The following is an 18,607-nucleotide window of genomic DNA, read 5'->3' as shown; positions in this document are numbered from 1 at the left end:
TCACAAGATTATATATAAGTGTGCAAAACTGAAGAAGATAGAGTGAGTTTTGAAGTAATGTGTGCTGTGTAAAATGACACTTAGATGGGTTTTACTAAAGAACAGTTAAGGAATTTTATCACAGTGCTATTGAACAGGATTGGAATTGCTCCATAGGTCTTCCTTAATTTTCTAGATCTTCTGGTGGTTAAGCTTTGGGACAGTCCATGAGCATTCAGGAATTATCCCCAAATTCAGATTTTGGAGAAAATTTCTAGCAGTTTGCTATCAATTTAACTCAAAATTATAACTCCAGAGGTATTTGCAGAGCAGGAACATCCCTGCTGTTCACAGAATTTCTGTGCCAAAGCACAAACATTTCTAATGGGATAAAACAACTTTCAAACAAATATTTTTTCCACACCACATTCTCAAAAAAGACGTGGCTTGGAAAACTTCACTGAGTAAATTTATGAGAAACAATGTTTTTCAAGTAGTGAATCTGAAGCAGTCACCAGAAACTCATCTGTACTGTGTGTTCAGGTTGGTTTATTGTTTCTTTGGACAAACGGGGTTTGTTTTGTAGGTTTTTATCTATCGGCTCTTCTGGAAGAGCCGGGACCGTCCGCGGAGGATCCGCATGGAGGACATCAAGAAGGCTTTTCCCTCCCACTCCGAGAGCAGCATCCGCAAGCGGCTGAAGCTCTGCGCTGACTTCAAACGCACAGGTACTGAAAGACTCTTGGTCTTGGTGCTCACCATCCCTTGCTGCTCTTGGGGCTCCAGACACAGCAGAAGGAGGCAACAGTCCCTGATAAACCATTCTTGAAAACTTGTAGAACTGAAGAGTAATCCAACAGGTGTTTTTGTTTGTTCCAATTTTTAAGAATGTATACTTTGTTTTGGCATAAGTGTGCTTGATGGTGAGAAGTGCCTACAGTTTAGACATTTTTAATAACCCTTTGGGTAGTGATTTGCTCATTAAAGACACAACACAAACACGTTCCCTTCCCTCTGTGTGTGGCTGTGTTGTGTTTTGCAAGCAAATACATGCAGATGAAAGCTGGGACTGCAGTGTCATCCAGCACATGTGGGAAACTACTCAGTGTTTGATCTGTGCATTTTTCAGGGATGGACTCAAACTGGTGGGTTTTGAAGCCGGATTTCAGGTTGCCAACAGAGGAGGAGATCAGAGCCATGGTGTCCCCAGAGCAGTGCTGTGCCTATTACAGCATGATTGCAGCTGAGCAGAGGCTCAAGGTAAATCCTGTGTGGCTCCAAGGCAAATTACTGACACCCTGGGAGAGGTAACACCTCCTGCAAAAGCTAATTCTGCTATAAAGTAGGCAAGTTAACTATTGTGTCAGTTGCTAATTTTGCTGCTGCATAAAGGGGAGTTAGGTTTTAAAGAGAGAAACACTGTATTCTTAATTATCTGAATATTGAATGAGCTGTGCTCAAAAGTACCAAGGGGAAGGTACAAGAAAGGGCTTCTGTTTATACCTGGAGTCTACAGCAGAAAGTAACCAGCAGGTGGCTGTAAGAGACTCTGATTATTTTTTTGAAGTTGAGTGCACTGTTTAGTTATGGAGTTTGTCAAAATATTGGGCAGTTTGACGTCTGTGAATCTTGCAAACAGCTGTCTGTGGAAGTTTGCTTGTTCAGCATGGCAAATCTCCACAGAGACACTTCTAGTTCTCTCTCCAGTAACCTTTTTAAGACTTCAGCTTCTCATTTTTTCCCTAATATTTCTCTGCAGGATGCAGGTTATGGGGAGAAATCCTTCTTTGCTCCAGAAGAGGAGAATGAAGAGGATTTCCAAATGAAGATTGACGATGAGGTATCATCAGAGTGATGTATGAGTGTGTACACGGGTATATAAATTTGAATGGCAGGAGAAAAATGAGGTTTTATATTTAAAGGACATATTGAAAGTAAGATTCAGTGGTTGAAATGTTCACACAACTTTCCTGGGAACTTCTGCTGGTAGCTCATACCTATCTTTGGTGATGGTTCTTGCAGGTCCTTTCAGGACTAGTTTTTTTTTACCTTTTTTGCCTTTTTGTGACTTCTTTAGCACTTTGATTATTCATTGAAGTGTTATCAGGGCAGCTGAAAGATCAAGAAGAGGAATTCACCCTCATTGTGTCAGTTGAAAAGTTCTCAGTATGACTGGAAGAATTCCAAAATAAAAGCTTGGACTGTAACAGGGTTATGATTGTTTATTTTCTCACTGGCAGGTGCGCACGGCTCCCTGGAACACCACACGAGCCTTCATTGCTGCTATGAAGGGCAAGTGCCTCCTAGAAGTGACTGGTGTTGCAGATCCCACTGGTTGTGGGGAAGGATTTTCTTATGTCAAGATTCCAAACAAACCAACCCAGCAGAAGGTATGGTTCCCAAGGAGCAATAGCTGGGAAGTCACGTGGGAGAAGTGGACTAAATAAGGGATATAAGGAAGAGGAAATATCAATGGGTCTAGGAAAGACTATTATGACATTAAAAGGCTGAATCTTCCTCTGAACAGGATGATAAAGAACCTCAGCCAGTGAAGAAGACAGTGACTGGCACAGATGCAGATTTGCGCCGACTTTCCCTGAAAAATGCCAAACAGCTTCTGCGGAAATTTGGGGTGCCTGAGGAGGAGGTGAGTGTGAGCCCAGAGCAGGCTGCAGACCTCACTAATGGCTTTAGCAGCTGATGGTGGAAGGGCCACATACATTTCCACTTTGACCTCGTGTGGAGAGGAGCTGAGATCCACAGCCAGCTCCCTCAGCTGTGTGTCTCTAAAGCCACTCCTTGTCTTCCTCTTTCCAGATCAAGAAGCTGTCGCGGTGGGAAGTGATTGATGTGGTCCGTACCATGTCCACGGAGCAGGCACGCTCAGGGGAAGGGCCCATGAGCAAATTTGCCCGTGGCTCTCGGTTCTCTGTGGCAGAACATCAGGAGAGATACAAAGAAGAGTGCCAGCGCATCTTTGACTTACAAAATAAGTACGTTCTTATCCGATGTTCACAGCCTAGAGCCCCACCCTGTCCCCACCTCAAGAGTCCAGCACTGTGCATGCCTGGGGTTGCTGATATGTGATGATGCAGATGTTGGTTCAACTTGTTGGGCCCATGAAATACAGCACTAAGAAAGAGGCCTTTGGCTGTTAATAGAAACCTTCAGGTTTAGTGTCTTGCTGTCACAGACCTTTGGGAAAGGTAGAATGTGTTGCAGAGTCACAACATGAAATGGTCTGCAGTTCCACACATCAGTAGTTCACCACCTTATTTCCTTTCATTTTTTTGTTTTGTTTTGTTCTGTTATGAGCAATATGCCATCTCTCTCTTGGGTAGCAGGTACCAATTCTATGTCCTATTCTTCAGAACTGCCAGAAGAATTCATGCTTTATTCCTTGTTCTGGTCTGAGACTTGAGAGTGATGAGGAAATAAAGTGTTATTAATGAGGAAGAGATCAACTCTTTGGAGAAGATTGTCTTGAAACAGTTGATCTTTTAGATATGGGGGTTAAAAAGGGCTGGGAAGGGAATATATTATACCTGTTGTAGTAGTGATTTGTATCATTAATTCTCAAACTTTTGCATTGTTTTTATCTTTGTATTTCTGGGAAGGTGACAAACTGATTATATTTTTTAAATTGGGAGGGCAACACTCACTGACTTTCAGGATGCCTCCTATTTTAGGGTTCTGGAATCCACTGAGATCCTGTCAACAGACACAGATAGCAGTTCAGCTGAAGACAGTGACTTTGAAGAGATGGGAAAGAACATTGAGAATATGTTACAGAACAAGAAAACTAGTTCTCAGCTCTCTCGGGAAAGAGAAGAGCAGGAACGGAAGGAATTGCAAAGGATGCTGCTGGGAGAAGACAATGGCAATGACAAAGACAGGGGCAAAAAGGACAGAAGAGACAAAAAGGGGCTGTGTAAGTAACTGTAACCACCAGAATTATGCCTGGGAAGGGATGCAGGGATTTATGTCAGGCTGCAAAGTGCACTGGTCTGCCTTTCAAGAGAGTGTGGATTCCTTACAGGGAGAATGTATAAACATGCTTATCTGGGGCTTTTACCTCTCTAGGGGTTCTTCCTTCTCTTGAGCACTTAGTGGCTGAAAGTGCATGTGAAGTGTATTCTTTGTCTCATATCTTTTGTTTATTTTGATCTATAAACTTACTCTGGTATTTCTTTAGATAGTCACTGCTGCTTTCCTGCTTCCTGCTAAAGTTTTTTTAAATTTATTTTTATTTTGAGTGAGGGTGGGTTAAGGGGAACTGTTTTTTCAGTATTTTTCTCAAGATGTTTTCACACACAGTTCCTTCAACCTTCTTATGGTTGTGTAGTTGGACCTTTTGCAAACACACAGTTCTGTGTGTGAAGCAGGCACAGTCTGCAGGCTGAGAGCAGTGTGTTACACTGTGTGCTGTGGCAGCGTGTTTGGAGGTAAATTGGGCAGCTGCCAAATTTGGATCTCCTGGAGATGTGCTTATTTTAAGTGCAATCCAGCAGAGAGTTTGACATGTCCTGGACTGGCTGATAAAATGTTTGATCTGTGAATGAACTTCATGAGGGTGCCCATGACCACTGTTAGTTGTTGAATATGTGTGACCAAAGCTGAGCTCTGTGTCTGAGTCAATGTTGTTGTTGTTGTCATCTATTCTCAAATTGGGAATAAATCACCAATAAATAGTTACTGGAATAATTTATAAGGGATATGTGGAAGATTTTTGGTTATTATTACCTCATGAAAAGATAGCCAGTGTTACTTTGTACAAAACCTCTCAACCTGCGTTATGAATGGTGATGAAAACATTCTGTGGTCACTGGTTGGAGCAGTCCTTGGAAAACTGGATAATTCTTGACCCTCAGTTTCTGCCAGATAACCACAGCTATGATGAAAAGCACTGTAACTAATCCATCTGCAGGGCCAGAATGCAATTGCATTGCAGGCTGCACCTGTAGCTCCATGTTGACTGTGACTGTTCCCTCTGGCTTTATGATCTGTGTGGTTAATTAGGTATCTTTGTTTCAGCTTGATTTCATGCCATGATCAGAGAACATGAGCAAGCAAGGGAAAGACTTCTATTAGTTTTTCTTGAATGTGTGTGTGTGTCTTGGAAGTTTTTAAGCCAAAACTATCTGCTGTATTTAAACAATTATATTTCTACAGTTTGGAAAAAAATTAGAAGCAAGTAAAGAATTTTTTTTTTTGTGGCGACAGCTTCAGCAGCCTCAGCAAACTCTCACAAGGATGATGACACCGCCTCTGTGACCAGCCTGAATTCCTCTGCCACCGGCCGCCGCCTCAAGATCTACCGCACGTTCAGGGACGAGGACGGGAAGGAATACGTGCGGTGCGAGACGGTGCGGAAACCCGCCGTCATCGACGCCTACTGCCGCATCCGCACCACCAAGGACGAGGAGTTCATGTAAGGCCTTCTCAGCTCCTCCTGCTCTCTCTGCTACAGGCTTACTCCATTCCGTTGGTAGAGTGACAGAATGTGGAATGGAGCGTAGAAGCCTGGCACTGTAATTGTGGAGGAATAGAGGTTTAATGGCTGTTCATTTGGAGAGTGGCACAAACTTTGTGCTGTGATTGACTATCAGAAGAGTATCTGGCAAATCATGAACTAGGCTGGAAAACTGCATTGTTTTTCCCCCACCCAGACGGAAGTTTGCTCTGTTTGATGAGCAGCACCGTGAGGAGATGCGGAAGGAGCGGCGCAGGATCCAGGAACAGCTACGGCGGCTAAAGCGGAACCAAGAGAAAGAGAAACTCAAGGGCCCTCCAGAAAAGAAGCCCAAGAAAATGAAGGAGCGTCCAGACTTGAAAGTAAGCATATCCATATAGGTTTTGGCTACTGGAGAAGTTTTTTGTTCTAGTGATGTACTAAAGATCTCACTGGGGGATTTTAATGATGCTTTGCCTCAAAACTAGGAGCCCATATATGAATTCTGATGTGTCACCTTCTATTTTTGCAGCTGAAATGTGGAGCATGTGGTGCAATTGGGCACATGAGGACTAATAAGTTCTGTCCTCTTTACTACCAAACAAATGCCCCACCTTCTAATCCTGTTGCAATGACAGAGGAGCAGGAGGAAGAGCTGGAAAAAACAGTCATTCACAATGACAATGAAGAGCTCATCAAAGTTGAAGGAACTAAAATTGTCCTGGGCAAACAACTGATTGAGAGGTAAGGGAAAAACAGAGAAACAGGTGGGGATAGTAAGAATAAACAATGTAGACTTTAATACAGAATACTCATATGTATATTAGTCACAGGAATAAAGTGACAGGGCTTTATAAACCTGTTATTACAATATTTCAGTTGTGCGTTTGGTATCAGGACACGTGGAACCACAGCCAGTACTGGGGGACAAATTGATTCACATGAGGGCTGGAGGAAGTATTGTGCTTTTTTTGTTTGTGCCTAGTGCTGATGAGGTTCGCAGGAAATCCCTGGTTCTGAAGTTTCCTAAGCAGCAGCTTCCTCCCAAGAAGAAGCGTCGCGTAGGGACAACGGTGCACTGTGATTATCTCAATGTGAGTGAGCTGATTGCAGCACCTCCCTTTGTGTTTGTACCAACTGGTCAGGCCCTTAACTGCTCCTGTGCAACCTCCTCGTGCCTGCCCAGAAAATTAATAAGCTAAATTATCTAGGGTCTGTGAGTAAATGTTTTGCATCTTGGAACTGCCTTCATTTTTCTGCCTCTCATTTCTCCAGCGTCCCCATAAATCCATCCATCGGCGGCGAACAGATCCCATGGTGACACTCTCATCCATCTTGGAGGGCATCATCAACGACATCAGGGATCTTCCCAATGTAAGTTTAGGCTATGACATCCAAATCCTGCATCTCAAGCAATATGGTTGAAGTAGGGTATCTGTTGTAGACACCAGAGTTTGGCTAGTTTTTTGTGGATACATGTTCAAAGCTCATAGGTGATTTTTAATTATTTTTTTCAACAAAGCCAGCACAAGATGCATGAAATGTAGCAGTGTGTAATGCTTTTATATATATGGCACTGGAGAAGATCTGTACTTCACTCTTTTCTGATCAGACTTTTCCAGAAACTTGCAAAATCAAAAGATTAAATGGAAGAATTGAGTTGAAATGAGAATTTTAAAGTTCAGTTTCTTGACTTTTGTGCTGCAGTTGAAAATATAATCTGAGAATTCTCTGTGAGATTTCCTTTCTTATAATGATATAGGAGAATATTGTGTAGAACAAAGTGTTTGCTGTCGTGGGGTTGACTTATTTAGTTTTCCATGGTGCAGTTAAGGAACTGTTTGTGTAAAAGTTTTATACATTAGTGCCTGTTTAACTGGGGAGGTTAAACTGAGATTAGCTGTGCCAGTACTGTGCTAAAAAACATCTGGTTTTTTTCCTCCTCAGACATACCCCTTTCACACGCCTGTAAATCCAAAAGTTGTGAAAGATTATTATAAGATCATTACCCGGCCCATGGATTTGCAGACCCTGCGTGAAAACGTCCGTAAGAGGCAGTACCCATCCCGGGAGGAGTTCAGGGAGCACCTGGAGCTCATTGTGAAGAACAGTGCCACATACAATGGTAAAAACACAGGGAAATCTTGTTTCTGCTAATACATTGTGCATGGATAGTTGTGGAACATTTAGAGTCAACAAAAGCAGAGCAAATTCACTGCTAGATGACAGTAGTGAACGTATATTTTTCCAGGTATACCTGAAAGATTATATTAATGTTAATGAACTAATTAATAAATAAGAAAGAAATTAATTCCAGCATGTAGCAACAACTAAATGATGACTGTAATGTGGTAATTGAAATTCAGTTATGGGTCTGTGTCTTGGGGTAACTCAATAATTGAAGATCTCTGTGTGTTTCAAGTCCTGCCTGCCTCCTTCATAGCTAAGCAAAACATTGTTTCAGTAGATTACATTGTTGTGCTTTATTGAATGAATCTTTCAATGCAAATAGGAATAGTTAACAACCATTGAAGCCAGTGCCTTGAGAAGAATTTGCTGTCATGATTTTGCATAATTTGATTCTTAGTTGTAATAAACTTTTTTTCCCATTTGGGAGGGTCAGGAAACTCATTTAAAAAAAAAATGAAAGAAAGCTACTTTAAAATAAAAGCATAGATTCTGTGGTAGAGCATGTATCTGCTGGGGAAAACTGCTGATTCATTGGGGGTGAGCTTTAGTCTGACTGTTGATAGAAAGGTCTTTGTCCAAAATATACCAATTTGACAGAAGAACCTCCCAGCTGCACTGAGTCTGTCTAGGCTGTGCAGTATTGAGGGTGACACCAACAGCACTGGGTTTGTGTGTTTGCTGTTTCCTTTATTATTTTGAAAGTTAAATTCCTGATTTATCCTAATGAATAAGATCCTTTTTTTTCATAGTTCTCTTGCAAATGTTTATTTCCATGTCTGAGGAATCCTGAAATTATTTAAAGCTGTGGGTTTTTGAATATTCATTAAATATCCATATTGCCTTCCTTAGCAGTTCTGCTTCACTGACTGGACTTAGTGAAGGAAACAGAAATTTCATGATTTATACTGTGAATATTTGGCAAAGGGGGAGGGCTTGGAGGCCAGCCTGCCACAGGCACAGCTGCTTTCCAAAGGGTTTCCAAACTTTACCAGAATGTGTGCCAGGAATGTTATTTACTGCAAAGAAATTTTTTCTCATATAAAATGCATGTTGAACTTGAATAATTGTATGTATTGAGAATATACTTGAGTTTATACTCCTACCTCTGCCAGAAATATAATCAGTGATGCTTTAGGAGTAAAGTTAAATCATATTGTGACATGGGCCTTTTTAATCAAGCTGCACTTGTTGTGTGTGTTTGCAGGGCCAAAGCACTCACTGACACAGATATCCCAGTCCATGCTCGACCTGTGTGATGAAAAGCTAAAAGAGGCAAGTTCTGTGATTGAGTTGTGGTCAGAATGGAGGGGGAGGGATAGTCAGGGGTGGTTGAAGACTGTGAGAATAGAGAATGTGCATAGGCAAAACACAGGGGTTTAGGGAAAGCAGTAGAAAATTAAGGGAGTTCTTCCTCCTACCCTAGAAGATATCTGGATTTTTACCATTTTAAACAGTTCCCATGGGAGCTTTTCTGAAAACAACAGATGCTTATTCCTTATTCTAGTTACTTTATCTTATCTATAGGTTTATATATTGGCTATTGCCCCTTGTTAGTTAAAAGTGTTTTTATAAAAAGGTGCATGGGAGTCTCTCTGGGACAGAGTATCGTGATAGTTCAGTTCTTAGTTTAGGGTCAGCCCCTGATGTTCCCTACTTCTTTTGCAGAAGGAAGATAAACTGGCTCGATTAGAAAAAGCAATTAATCCTCTCCTGGATGATGATGATCAAGTGGCCTTTTCCTTCATTTTGGATAACATTGTGACTCAAAAGATGATGGCAGTTCCAGATGTACGTAGCTTGAGTGCATGATGTGCAAAATGTGCTGATCTTGTTGAGAAGAAAACAGTGATACTAAATAGAAAAGTCCTCTGTAAAATTATTATTTTGTATTATATGTTCCTACTGCTGAATAGATATCAACAGGCCTAGTTAAAAATCCAGCTGGTAGATCTTTTCTCAGTGCCCCTCCTGAATTTAAATGATTGGATTCAAGAGGTTTTGTTATAAATACCTTAAATACATTTGGAGAGTTAATCAGTTCTGGAGACTTGTTTTATGACATTTGTAGCTCAAACTGTAGAAAATTCTACACAGACACTTTCTAAACTTTGTGTTTTCTTATTTTTTTCTTTCAGTCTTGGCCCTTTCACCATCCAGTTAACAAAAAGTTTGTTCCTGATTATTACAAGGTGATTGCTAATCCGATGGATCTGGAGACCATCCGCAAGGTGTGTGGCTTGAGCTGAGCAGTCTCTTGTGTAGACTTGGTGTTTAGTCTTGATCACTTACAGGGTGACAATTCTCTTCCAGAATATCTCCAAACACAAATACCAGAACAGGGAGACTTTCCTGGATGATGTTAACCTCATCCTTGCCAACAGCATTAAGTACAATGGTAGGTGGTGGAAATAAGGCTTCAGCTGCCTTTTGTACTTAAATTAATTCATCTGGGCACCTGTACTGCCAAAGTGTGTTGAGGCTCGAGGCTGTGAATCATGGAATTGATGATTGTTCTCCTTTCCTGAGGAAAGAGATGCTTAAACAGTGCTGTTTTCACTGTCACATTAAGCTTTATTACCATCTGGTGCAGAATGGGGCAGTTACATTTGAGGAGGATGTTCTGCTTGCTCAGTACACATTTCAGATCCAATGATTTGTTTCTGGGAATTTCCTTGAGACGGTCCTATATCATACTTTTAATGCTGGAACAAACTATTTTAGCCAAATGTGAGCCCTGCTTTGTATTTCTCCTCACATCAGGAGTTGGGATTTAGGGGCCTGTGTAACCAAAACCTGTCTTGTTGTCTCGGCATCTGGAATTGAAAAAACACCAGAATGTCTAAAGAGATTTGTTTCTTACTGTAGGGTCAGACAGCCAGTACACAAAAACAGCCCAGGAGATTGTAAACATCTGTTACCAGACTTTAGCTGAGGTATGTGGACAACTTTACTGGAATATTTACAGTTTGAATTTTCTGTTCTGCAACCTTAGCAAGCATTTTTGTTCTTAGTATGATGAGCACCTGACTCAACTCGAGAGAGACATCTCTACTGCAAAGGAAGCAGCACTGGAGGAGGCAGATCTGGAAAGTCTTGATCCTATGACCCCTGGTCCCTACACTCCACAGGCAAGTGACCAAGCAAGGCTTTCACTTTCTTTTAGTTTCTATCTCCTGAGTGTTTGATCCCAATTTTCCTCTTTATTTTGTGTTCTCCATCTGTCTTTTAGTATCTTGTTGGATGGTGTGCTAATCCTTACTTTTTAAGAATAAATGTAAGAAGCAGTTCTGCTGCTTCAGAGAGTGAGATACCTAAGACAGAGACATTTCCCAAGCAAGTAGTAAAACTGGTCTAAAGATGAGCTGTGTACAGTCAGGTACAGCTGAGTGTTGGTTGGAAGGCTGAGGACTGTGCAAGTGTAACATTTAGAAACCCTCAGAAGTCAAGCAGTGGACAGGTAAGGAGAACATGAGGACAAAACATGGATGTAGTGCTGAGAGGAATCCAGGAAACTGTTTGGTAGTGATATTGTTGGAAAGGCTCATTGCTGTGGGTAAAGAAACTGCCTAATATGGTCAGCAAAGTCAGACTGTGCTGTCATTGCTGGGATTCTTTACATCTCTGTTCTAGTGGAAAATAATGGTTTTTAACCTTTATCATTATTTTATAGCAGACAGTTGTGTGTGTCAGGTATTTTTTATGTGTTACAGAGCAAGTTCATGCCAGGCTTCTTTTCATTGTTTACTGTTTGGCAAAGACTTGTAAGCTACTTAGACTTTTTAAAAAATAGTAATTCTTATCTTGGATGGTTGGTTGTTTTTGAAAACATCAGTGAGAAACTTTCACCAGAAATGACAAATGAATTAATGAAAACGAAAATTAACTTTGGAATTGCCTAGGAAAGCAGGGAATGTCATCCTAGTGTCTGAGATGTGCCTTTTGTTTATTTGGGAAAGTTCATAGGCCCTGGTAAAGATCTCTGTGTTGATAATTGAATGATAAAATGCAAATTTTGTAGTATAGGAAGACTAATCAAACCTTTCTTTGCAGTTGTTCATCCCAGTTGTAGACCAATAATTTTTCAATTCTGTGCAAGTATGATGTAATTACATCTGGAAAGTTGCATTTAATTTTAGCCAAATCAGAGCAGAAAAGAAGAGTTTGAAGTTCAGGAACAACTTATGAAGATTATTTTTTAGAGAAAAATGAGTTTAAAATTTGTTTAGGCAAGAAGTATACAAAGACTGTATGGCTGAGCCAGGATAGCAGGACACAGTTGGGTTTGGGGCAATATATAACACCCTCCCATCCATTTCTCCCCACAAAAATACCCAAAATTTGGTAGCATTTTAGGAAGGTAGAAAGTGATTTCTAGGAATTATTAAATTCAGCAGACTGGGAATACTGAAATTGAGTATCATGGAAAAAGGCCTTCCTGCCAATAGGAAGTATTGGGCTGCAAGAGTCTTTGGAGATGAGTTCCTGAAACTATTTGTTGACATATTTACAGAATTAAAGGGCATCAGTGGTGATCCCAATGCATCAGAGCAAGGGACAAAAATGCCATTCTCTTACCTGATGGTTTCCTTCCCAAGAGCAATGTTACTTGGGCTGATTTTACTCCATGCTGGTGATGAGAAGAGGGGGAAGGAGGCCTGAGCAGGGAACTGTCCTTGGTAAAAGGAAAGAGCTCTCTGAGCTTCTCCCTTGAACTTGTCATCTGAAGGGCACCCTTTCCCTCTGCTCCTTGGCTGGAGGCACAGTCCCACTTCCCACACTCCCAAACTTGTCACAGACAGCAGGTCTGCTGGAGATTGCTTGGCTTTAGTCTCCTTTATTTAAATGCAGTTGTGACAGCCAACATTTATCTCCCTATATGTGTCTTCAGACTTTGGCCTCCAGGATACAAAAAGCAAATACAGCTGAGAGCTATCTGCTTTACACACCTGTTTAAATTCTTAGGAAGCCTGTTTTGCCTAACTTAAGAATTATTGCTGTTGTTCTTAAGACTTTCAGTATTGTCATGATCTATGAACTGTGTATTATAAGTGAATTTTATCAAAATCCTACTATGTAGCTCCTCATTAACTCTTCAGCAGTCAATCTGCATGCACACTGCAGGTTGGCTGTTGGAACACTTCATCCAAGTTCCCTTTTTCTTGCTTGTGTCAGCTTTAGGGGTGGAGACAGTGATTTACATAGGACTGATTGGGAGCTGAAGCTTTGCTGTTTCATATGTGCTAGAATTTTCCCAGTTCTGGTTGGAGCATTTGGGGCTGCAACACAGTAAATGAAAAGGGCCATGCTGAGTCAGACCAAAGGTTGATGTAATCAAGTCTCCTGTCTCTGGCAGGGAACAGAAGTAGGTGGATGCAAACATGCAGTTATAATTTTTACAGCAAAATCCTCTGCTTCTGGGAATTGGTTGTTCAGGCACCTTAAACTGGTGTTGCACCTGGAACATTGTATTCATGAGCTGCAGAGAGGTCTACTCTCTATAAATTTATTTAATTCTTTTGGAGCCCATTTGTAATTTTGGCCCCTGTAGAATAGCACTGTATAGAAGTACTGATTTCTGTTTTAAAATATGCTGTTTGGCAAACTTCAAAGCTGAGGTTGTGAGGCATTGCATTTACCCCATTAGTTCTTTAAAAATAATTATCTGATTTTGATTAAACAGTGTGTAATAATATGAAGACCATGCCAAAAAGATGCATTTAGTCTGAAATCCCAGTCTTGCCTCTCAAGATACTGTTCCAGTCTCAGTTCAGTGCCTGAGAATGTTCTGTCTCCTGTTTCCACCTATACTTTAGCCACCAGATTTGTATGATACCAGCACTTCCCTCAGTGTGTCCCATGGTGCTTCATTCTATCAAGATGAAAGCAATTTGTCTGCTATGGACACTCCCATCACTACCACAGGGAAGCGAGAAACTCAGGTCAGAATCCTCCATTTTCTCATCTGGTTGGGGAGTTGTCTTATATGAGCAAATTACTAAAAGGAGGCAATGACTTTGTAGGAAACAGGTGACAAAGATCAGGTTTTTAAGCAGAGAAGGGAGTATCTTCCAAAAGTTATGATATTTTCTTCCTTTTGACTTCTCTGAGGCAAAAGTAAAAAAAAATTAAGGTGAGCTGGGAATTGAGGCACTGCAAAACAAAGAATACAGAATCAAAAACTGCCAAAGAATCTGCCTAAGGCCAGGTATTTGTTTGCTTCACTACTTCTGGAAGTAGAAACCTGGTGACTCATGCTTCTGAGGGTTAATATGCAATCCCTTGCTAATTCTGAATTGGGAAATGATGAAGGATATTCTGCAGATTCAGAAGATCATAATTAGATTATTATGGTTGCATTCAGTGACAATTAGGAGCTTGAAAGCAATGGTTGCCACTGTAGATACCTTGCAGTTAAAAAAGGGAAAAAAAAGCAGACAGGTTAAACGGATTAAATCATTATAAATGAACTTGTTACAGTAACCACAGAATATTTTTCCTTAGTCTTTATTCTGTATTAAAACAAAAACAAAAAACAACAAACAAACAAACAAACAAACAAACAAAAAAAACCAAAAAAAACCCCAAAATAAAAAGTTGAAGGGGAGGGAATAGCAGAAGGATATGCAGTAACAGGACCATGAAAATAAATTACCAGGAGAATGAAGAAGGTGAGGAGCCACAAGACTGAAGGTGGTACAAGAAAGACTGATGAGAGCTATTCTGAACAATGCAGGCAAACAGAGATTGGTTATGAATAGTTCTGTGTGGTATTGTAGCCACCATACTGTAGCTTTGTGAATGCCTTCTAGATTTGGAAGTCTTCAAGATTTCTGTAGAAATTTATAGTCTTTGGGACAAAATCTGCATGTCCTCTTTATCTTGGACTCTTGGGGACTGTGTGAAGAACAGGAAGAGAAGGATAGGAAAAGATTTGAGGAAAATGCTGTATGCTTTTAAAATACATTATGAAAATAAGCACTTTTTTTACAACCTTGTGCTATTTTCCAGAAATAACTAGTTAAACAAGGAACTCTGGTGCTATAGGGCTGGAGATTCCCAATTCAAGGATGAGCACATCAGGTACATGTGTGGAGACTGTGCTCTCTGATCTTGCAATAGAGAGAAAAAGGATCCTTGCTCTGAGAGTGATACATGGATATTTTCCTTTCTGTCTTTCCCTTCCTGTACTCCCACACCCACCTGTGTGGCCCAGGTGTCCCTCTCACCCCTGGGTGATGCCCAGTGCCCTCCTCAGTGCCATTGCTGTTTGTGTTCTGTGCAGATGCGCCAGGGGCGGGGCAGGCTGGGCGAGGAAGACTCTGACGTGGATATTGAAGGATTTGATGAGGATGATGATGGCAAGCCTAAGACTCCAGCCCCAGTGAGTATATCTACAGAAATCCCAGCCCACAGTGTGTGTGCTGACTTACAGGGTTGTCTGTTGTGTCTGCTGCCCTGAGACAAGCTCTGAAATGCAGTTTGGAAAAGTCAGCACTGTGAAATGAGGGAATGCTTCAGAGTGAACAGAGTGGGAAATCTATGATAGAAATGGCAGCATGCTGCTGGATCTTCACCATCCCTGTTTGTGTGGCCCAGGAAGTTGAAGATGCAGATGGTGACCTTGCTGATGAAGAAGAAGGATCAACCCAGCAGCCCCAGGCCAGTGTCCTCTATGAAGACTTGCTTATGTCTGATGGAGAGGATGATGATGATGGGAGTGATGAAGAGGGAGATAATCCTTTCTCATGTAAGTGTCCTTATCTGATTGTCCATTAACCCAGCTGCTCTCATGCTTCCATCACAAAAACATGCAGTAGAGAGCAGAGACCAAAGGGACAAGATGAGGAAACTGGGTGAACACAAATGGGATTGAAAACAAAAGTGGAATAGGAATGCTGTAAGTACAGACACACATGTAAACAGAGTTATGACAGATCTTGTTGATTGTATTTCATAAAGTGAAACTGCAATGGTTCTGAAAACATTCTAAGTGTGATTTGGTATGCAGAGCCAGGAATGGGTAGTTTAGTAAAAGTACAATTATTTTGATATGAAATAGGGTTGTCAATGTTAAATGTAAAATCTAATGTTAAAGCAATGTTATCACGAACAAGAAGAGGTGTACAGAGGTTATTCAGACTGTTTCTGTGCTTTAATACAAACATGCATATAGTGGTATTTAGCAATGACTTCTGAAAATTATTGAGGGGGAATTTTTCAGAGTAGACAAGACATAAGGCCTTTTTGAGTAATGTTGGTAATGAGATTGCTTTGGAATAACATCAGAATTGGGCATTCAGTAGGTGGTGTCACCTCCCAGATACCTTTTCTGCTGCCTTGTGGAGACACGACTTTGTAAACATTCCTTACAGTCAATACTGCAGCCTTTAAACACAGACAGTGGGTATGTGAGTGACAGGACAAACCTGGCAGTTCGTGACCAAACACTGGTTCATTTCACAGCTATCCAGCTGAGTGAGAGTGGCAGTGACTCAGATGTGGAGCCCAATGCAGTGAGACCCAAACAACCTCATGTTCTTCAAGAGAACACACGGATGGGCATGGACAATGAAGAAAGCATGATGTCCTATGAAGGAGATGGTGGGGAGACATCTCATGTTATGGAGGACAGCAATATCAGGTAATTAGATCCATTAAAATCCCTTCTCTTAAAGATTTTTTAAGTGTTCATTGTATAAACCTGAAGAAAATTTCACATTTTTCTTAAAGTTATCTTGTGACTGCTCTTACTGTTGCAACCATAATTACCAGTGATTCTTACTGAAAGAAATTTGGGGTTGCTGTGAGATTTTCACTAATAAAAATATCAGTTAAATTTAAAAAAACCCCACCCAGTTCTTTCTTTTAAGTTGGATGATTTCTTGTACATAGTGGGTTTTTATGGCAGGACAAGTAATAGTTTTTACAAGCTATCTCAAACTACAAGATGCCTTTGAATTTAAAAAGTGATTTAACAGATTAACTTTTTTATTTCCTGCTAAGAACAAGAATTTCCTGACTTGAAATGCAATTGCTTAGTTGGAGTCCAGAAGTATAGGAATATGCATATTTTGTATTTTGGAAGGTGTTAAATTATTAGAAAATTAAAAGTACAACACTATCAACTTTATGGTTTTTTGCATGCAAGAGAACATCTTCCTACTCTCCCTTCTCTGGGCATTCTGTAGAGTATAAGTATTTGATTCTCTGTTCTTCTTCTACTTGTGGAATTCAGTTCCTTAGTGCCATTATTGATATTTGCCTAATAAATCACAGGCATCAGAACTGATAGGTAGCTGGGCTGGCAGGCAATGGTCAGTCCAGCCCAGGACCTTAATAAGAGTCAGCAGGAACTGCTAGAGAAGGTGAGAATGGGCTGAAAAAAGTCCTGCACTTTCTGTCTGCAGTGAAGGTGACAGAAGCTGTTGGAGCAATCAGTTTTTCCTGTCTGGAGTGTATCAGAGTAGAGTGAAGATACTGGAATTGTTTCATTGGAGAACTGTTTTTTCTTTAGTTTCTGTTTTAAAAAGCTGGCCAGACAGAATTGAAATGCACAGTGGTTCCTAGTGTTCACAGGACTTCAACTCTTACAGCAGTTAAATTGCTGGTATCAGCAGGTAACTTGAACTTATCTTCTTCTTTCTTCTAGTTATGGCAGCTACGAAGAACCAGACCCAAAGTCCAACACAAGAGACACGAGTTTCAGCAGCATTGGAGGGTATGAGATCTCAGAAGAGGAGGAGGAGGAAGAACAGCAGCGCTCTGGGCCAAGTGTGTTAAGTCAAGTCCATCTGTCTGAGGATGAGGAGGACAGTGAGGACTTTCACTCCATTGCAGGAGACAGTGACCTGGACTCAGATGAATGAAATCCCTTCCCTGAGATGATGGTCATCCTGCGCCACTCTTGGTTCCTGAATTTCTCTTGTTAACAAGTTTTTTTTTTTTATTATTTTTAGATATAATATTTTAATTGATTATAAAACATGTTATATGAATGAGTAAACGGTGAAAAATAAGATTTAAACAAGCGTGTCCTGCTGAAGCTTTGGGTTGTTGTAGCCTATACTGGCTCCAGAATCCAGATACAGATTTGAATGGTTTGTTGTTCAGTCTTTATAGATGTAAAGTAATTCCTCAGAAATACTGGCCTGTTGGATACGTGCATGTCTGTGAGGAAAAAATGCTTGCTCAGAACAAAATATTTGCTGTTGTTGAACAACTGTAAGGCAATTTTCATTTCATAAAGGGGAGCTTTTTCTCTGGGACCACAAATACAGTGATGTCTGACCCCTGAGTGGCTTTGGGAACTGCCTGACTACTACCAATACTTCAGAAACAGCTGCCCTACTTTTTCTATAAGTTGCAATTACTTCATCTGACGATTCACTGGACACTGCTAATTTCCAGTGTCCCGGGGAAGCTCCGCGCAGACCCCGGGGTTGAGTCCTGGCTGCCGGAACTCATGGAAACACAGCAGGAACGGGGACACGGGCGCCTTTGCTGCTCTTTCTCTGTGGGCCGGTGGGGAGAATGAGAGCAGGCACACGGTGAGCTCCGGTGTCCCGGTTATTGAGCTCTGCTGGCCCTGTGACTGAGCTGCACTGTCTCGGTGACCTCCGCTGTCCCGGTGTTTGGGCTCTGATGCCCCAGTGAGCTCCGCTGTCCCGCTGTTTGAGCCCCCGTCCCGCTGTTTGAGCTACCGTCCCGCTGTTTGAGGTCCCCTGTCCCGCTGTTCGGGCTCCGCTGTTTGAGGTCCCCTGTCCCGCTATTCGGGCTCCCCCGTCCCGCTGTTTGAGCTCCGCTGTTTGAGCCCCCTGTCCCGCTGTTTGAGCTCCGTTGTTTGAGGTTCCCTGTCCCGCTGTTCGGGCTCCCCCGTCCCGCTGTTTGAGCCCCCGTCCCGCTGTTTGAGGTCCCCTGTCCCGCTGTTTGAGCTCCGCTGTTTGAGGTTCCCTGTCCCGCTGTTCGGGCTCCCCCGTCCCGCTGTTT

At 41.5% G+C, this 18,607-nt stretch overlaps 1 protein-coding gene across 2 annotated transcripts in view; it reads left to right on the top strand.

Annotated features, from left to right (window-relative positions):
* Positions 1–17,915, top strand: part of TAF1 (TATA-box binding protein associated factor 1) — a 29,465-nt gene extending 11,550 nt beyond the window's left edge. The window contains exons 17-40 of one of the 2 annotated variants that reach the window (XM_056491415.1): positions 566–707; positions 1,109–1,239; positions 1,739–1,819; positions 2,220–2,369; positions 2,507–2,626; positions 2,797–2,972; positions 3,669–3,910; positions 5,203–5,410; positions 5,649–5,814; positions 5,964–6,175; positions 6,417–6,525; positions 6,707–6,805; positions 7,379–7,556; positions 8,826–8,893; positions 9,287–9,409; positions 9,757–9,849; positions 9,932–10,016; positions 10,487–10,554; positions 10,633–10,749; positions 13,435–13,560; positions 14,904–15,002; positions 15,218–15,368; positions 16,085–16,262; positions 17,271–17,915. In XM_056491415.1, coding sequence (XP_056347390.1) covers positions 566–707; positions 1,109–1,239; positions 1,739–1,819; positions 2,220–2,369; positions 2,507–2,626; positions 2,797–2,972; positions 3,669–3,910; positions 5,203–5,410; positions 5,649–5,814; positions 5,964–6,175; positions 6,417–6,525; positions 6,707–6,805; positions 7,379–7,556; positions 8,826–8,893; positions 9,287–9,409; positions 9,757–9,849; positions 9,932–10,016; positions 10,487–10,554; positions 10,633–10,749; positions 13,435–13,560; positions 14,904–15,002; positions 15,218–15,368; positions 16,085–16,262; positions 17,271–17,487 — 3,339 coding nt within the window. In that variant the 3' untranslated portion in view covers positions 17,488–17,915. The remainder of the gene's footprint in view (positions 1–565; positions 708–1,108; positions 1,240–1,738; positions 1,820–2,219; positions 2,370–2,506; positions 2,627–2,796; positions 2,973–3,668; positions 3,911–5,202; positions 5,411–5,648; positions 5,815–5,963; positions 6,176–6,416; positions 6,526–6,706; positions 6,806–7,378; positions 7,557–8,825; positions 8,894–9,286; positions 9,410–9,756; positions 9,850–9,931; positions 10,017–10,486; positions 10,555–10,632; positions 10,750–13,434; positions 13,561–14,903; positions 15,003–15,217; positions 15,369–16,084; positions 16,263–17,270) is intronic. The other variant, XM_056491416.1, reaches the window with a different exon arrangement.
* The last annotated feature ends 692 nt before the right edge of the window (positions 17,916–18,607 follow it).

This window comes from Oenanthe melanoleuca, chromosome 4A (genome assembly GCF_029582105.1).
Source record: "Oenanthe melanoleuca isolate GR-GAL-2019-014 chromosome 4A, OMel1.0, whole genome shotgun sequence".
NCBI lineage: Eukaryota > Metazoa > Chordata > Aves > Passeriformes > Muscicapidae > Oenanthe > Oenanthe melanoleuca.
This window is presented reverse-complemented; position numbering and strand designations above follow the sequence as displayed.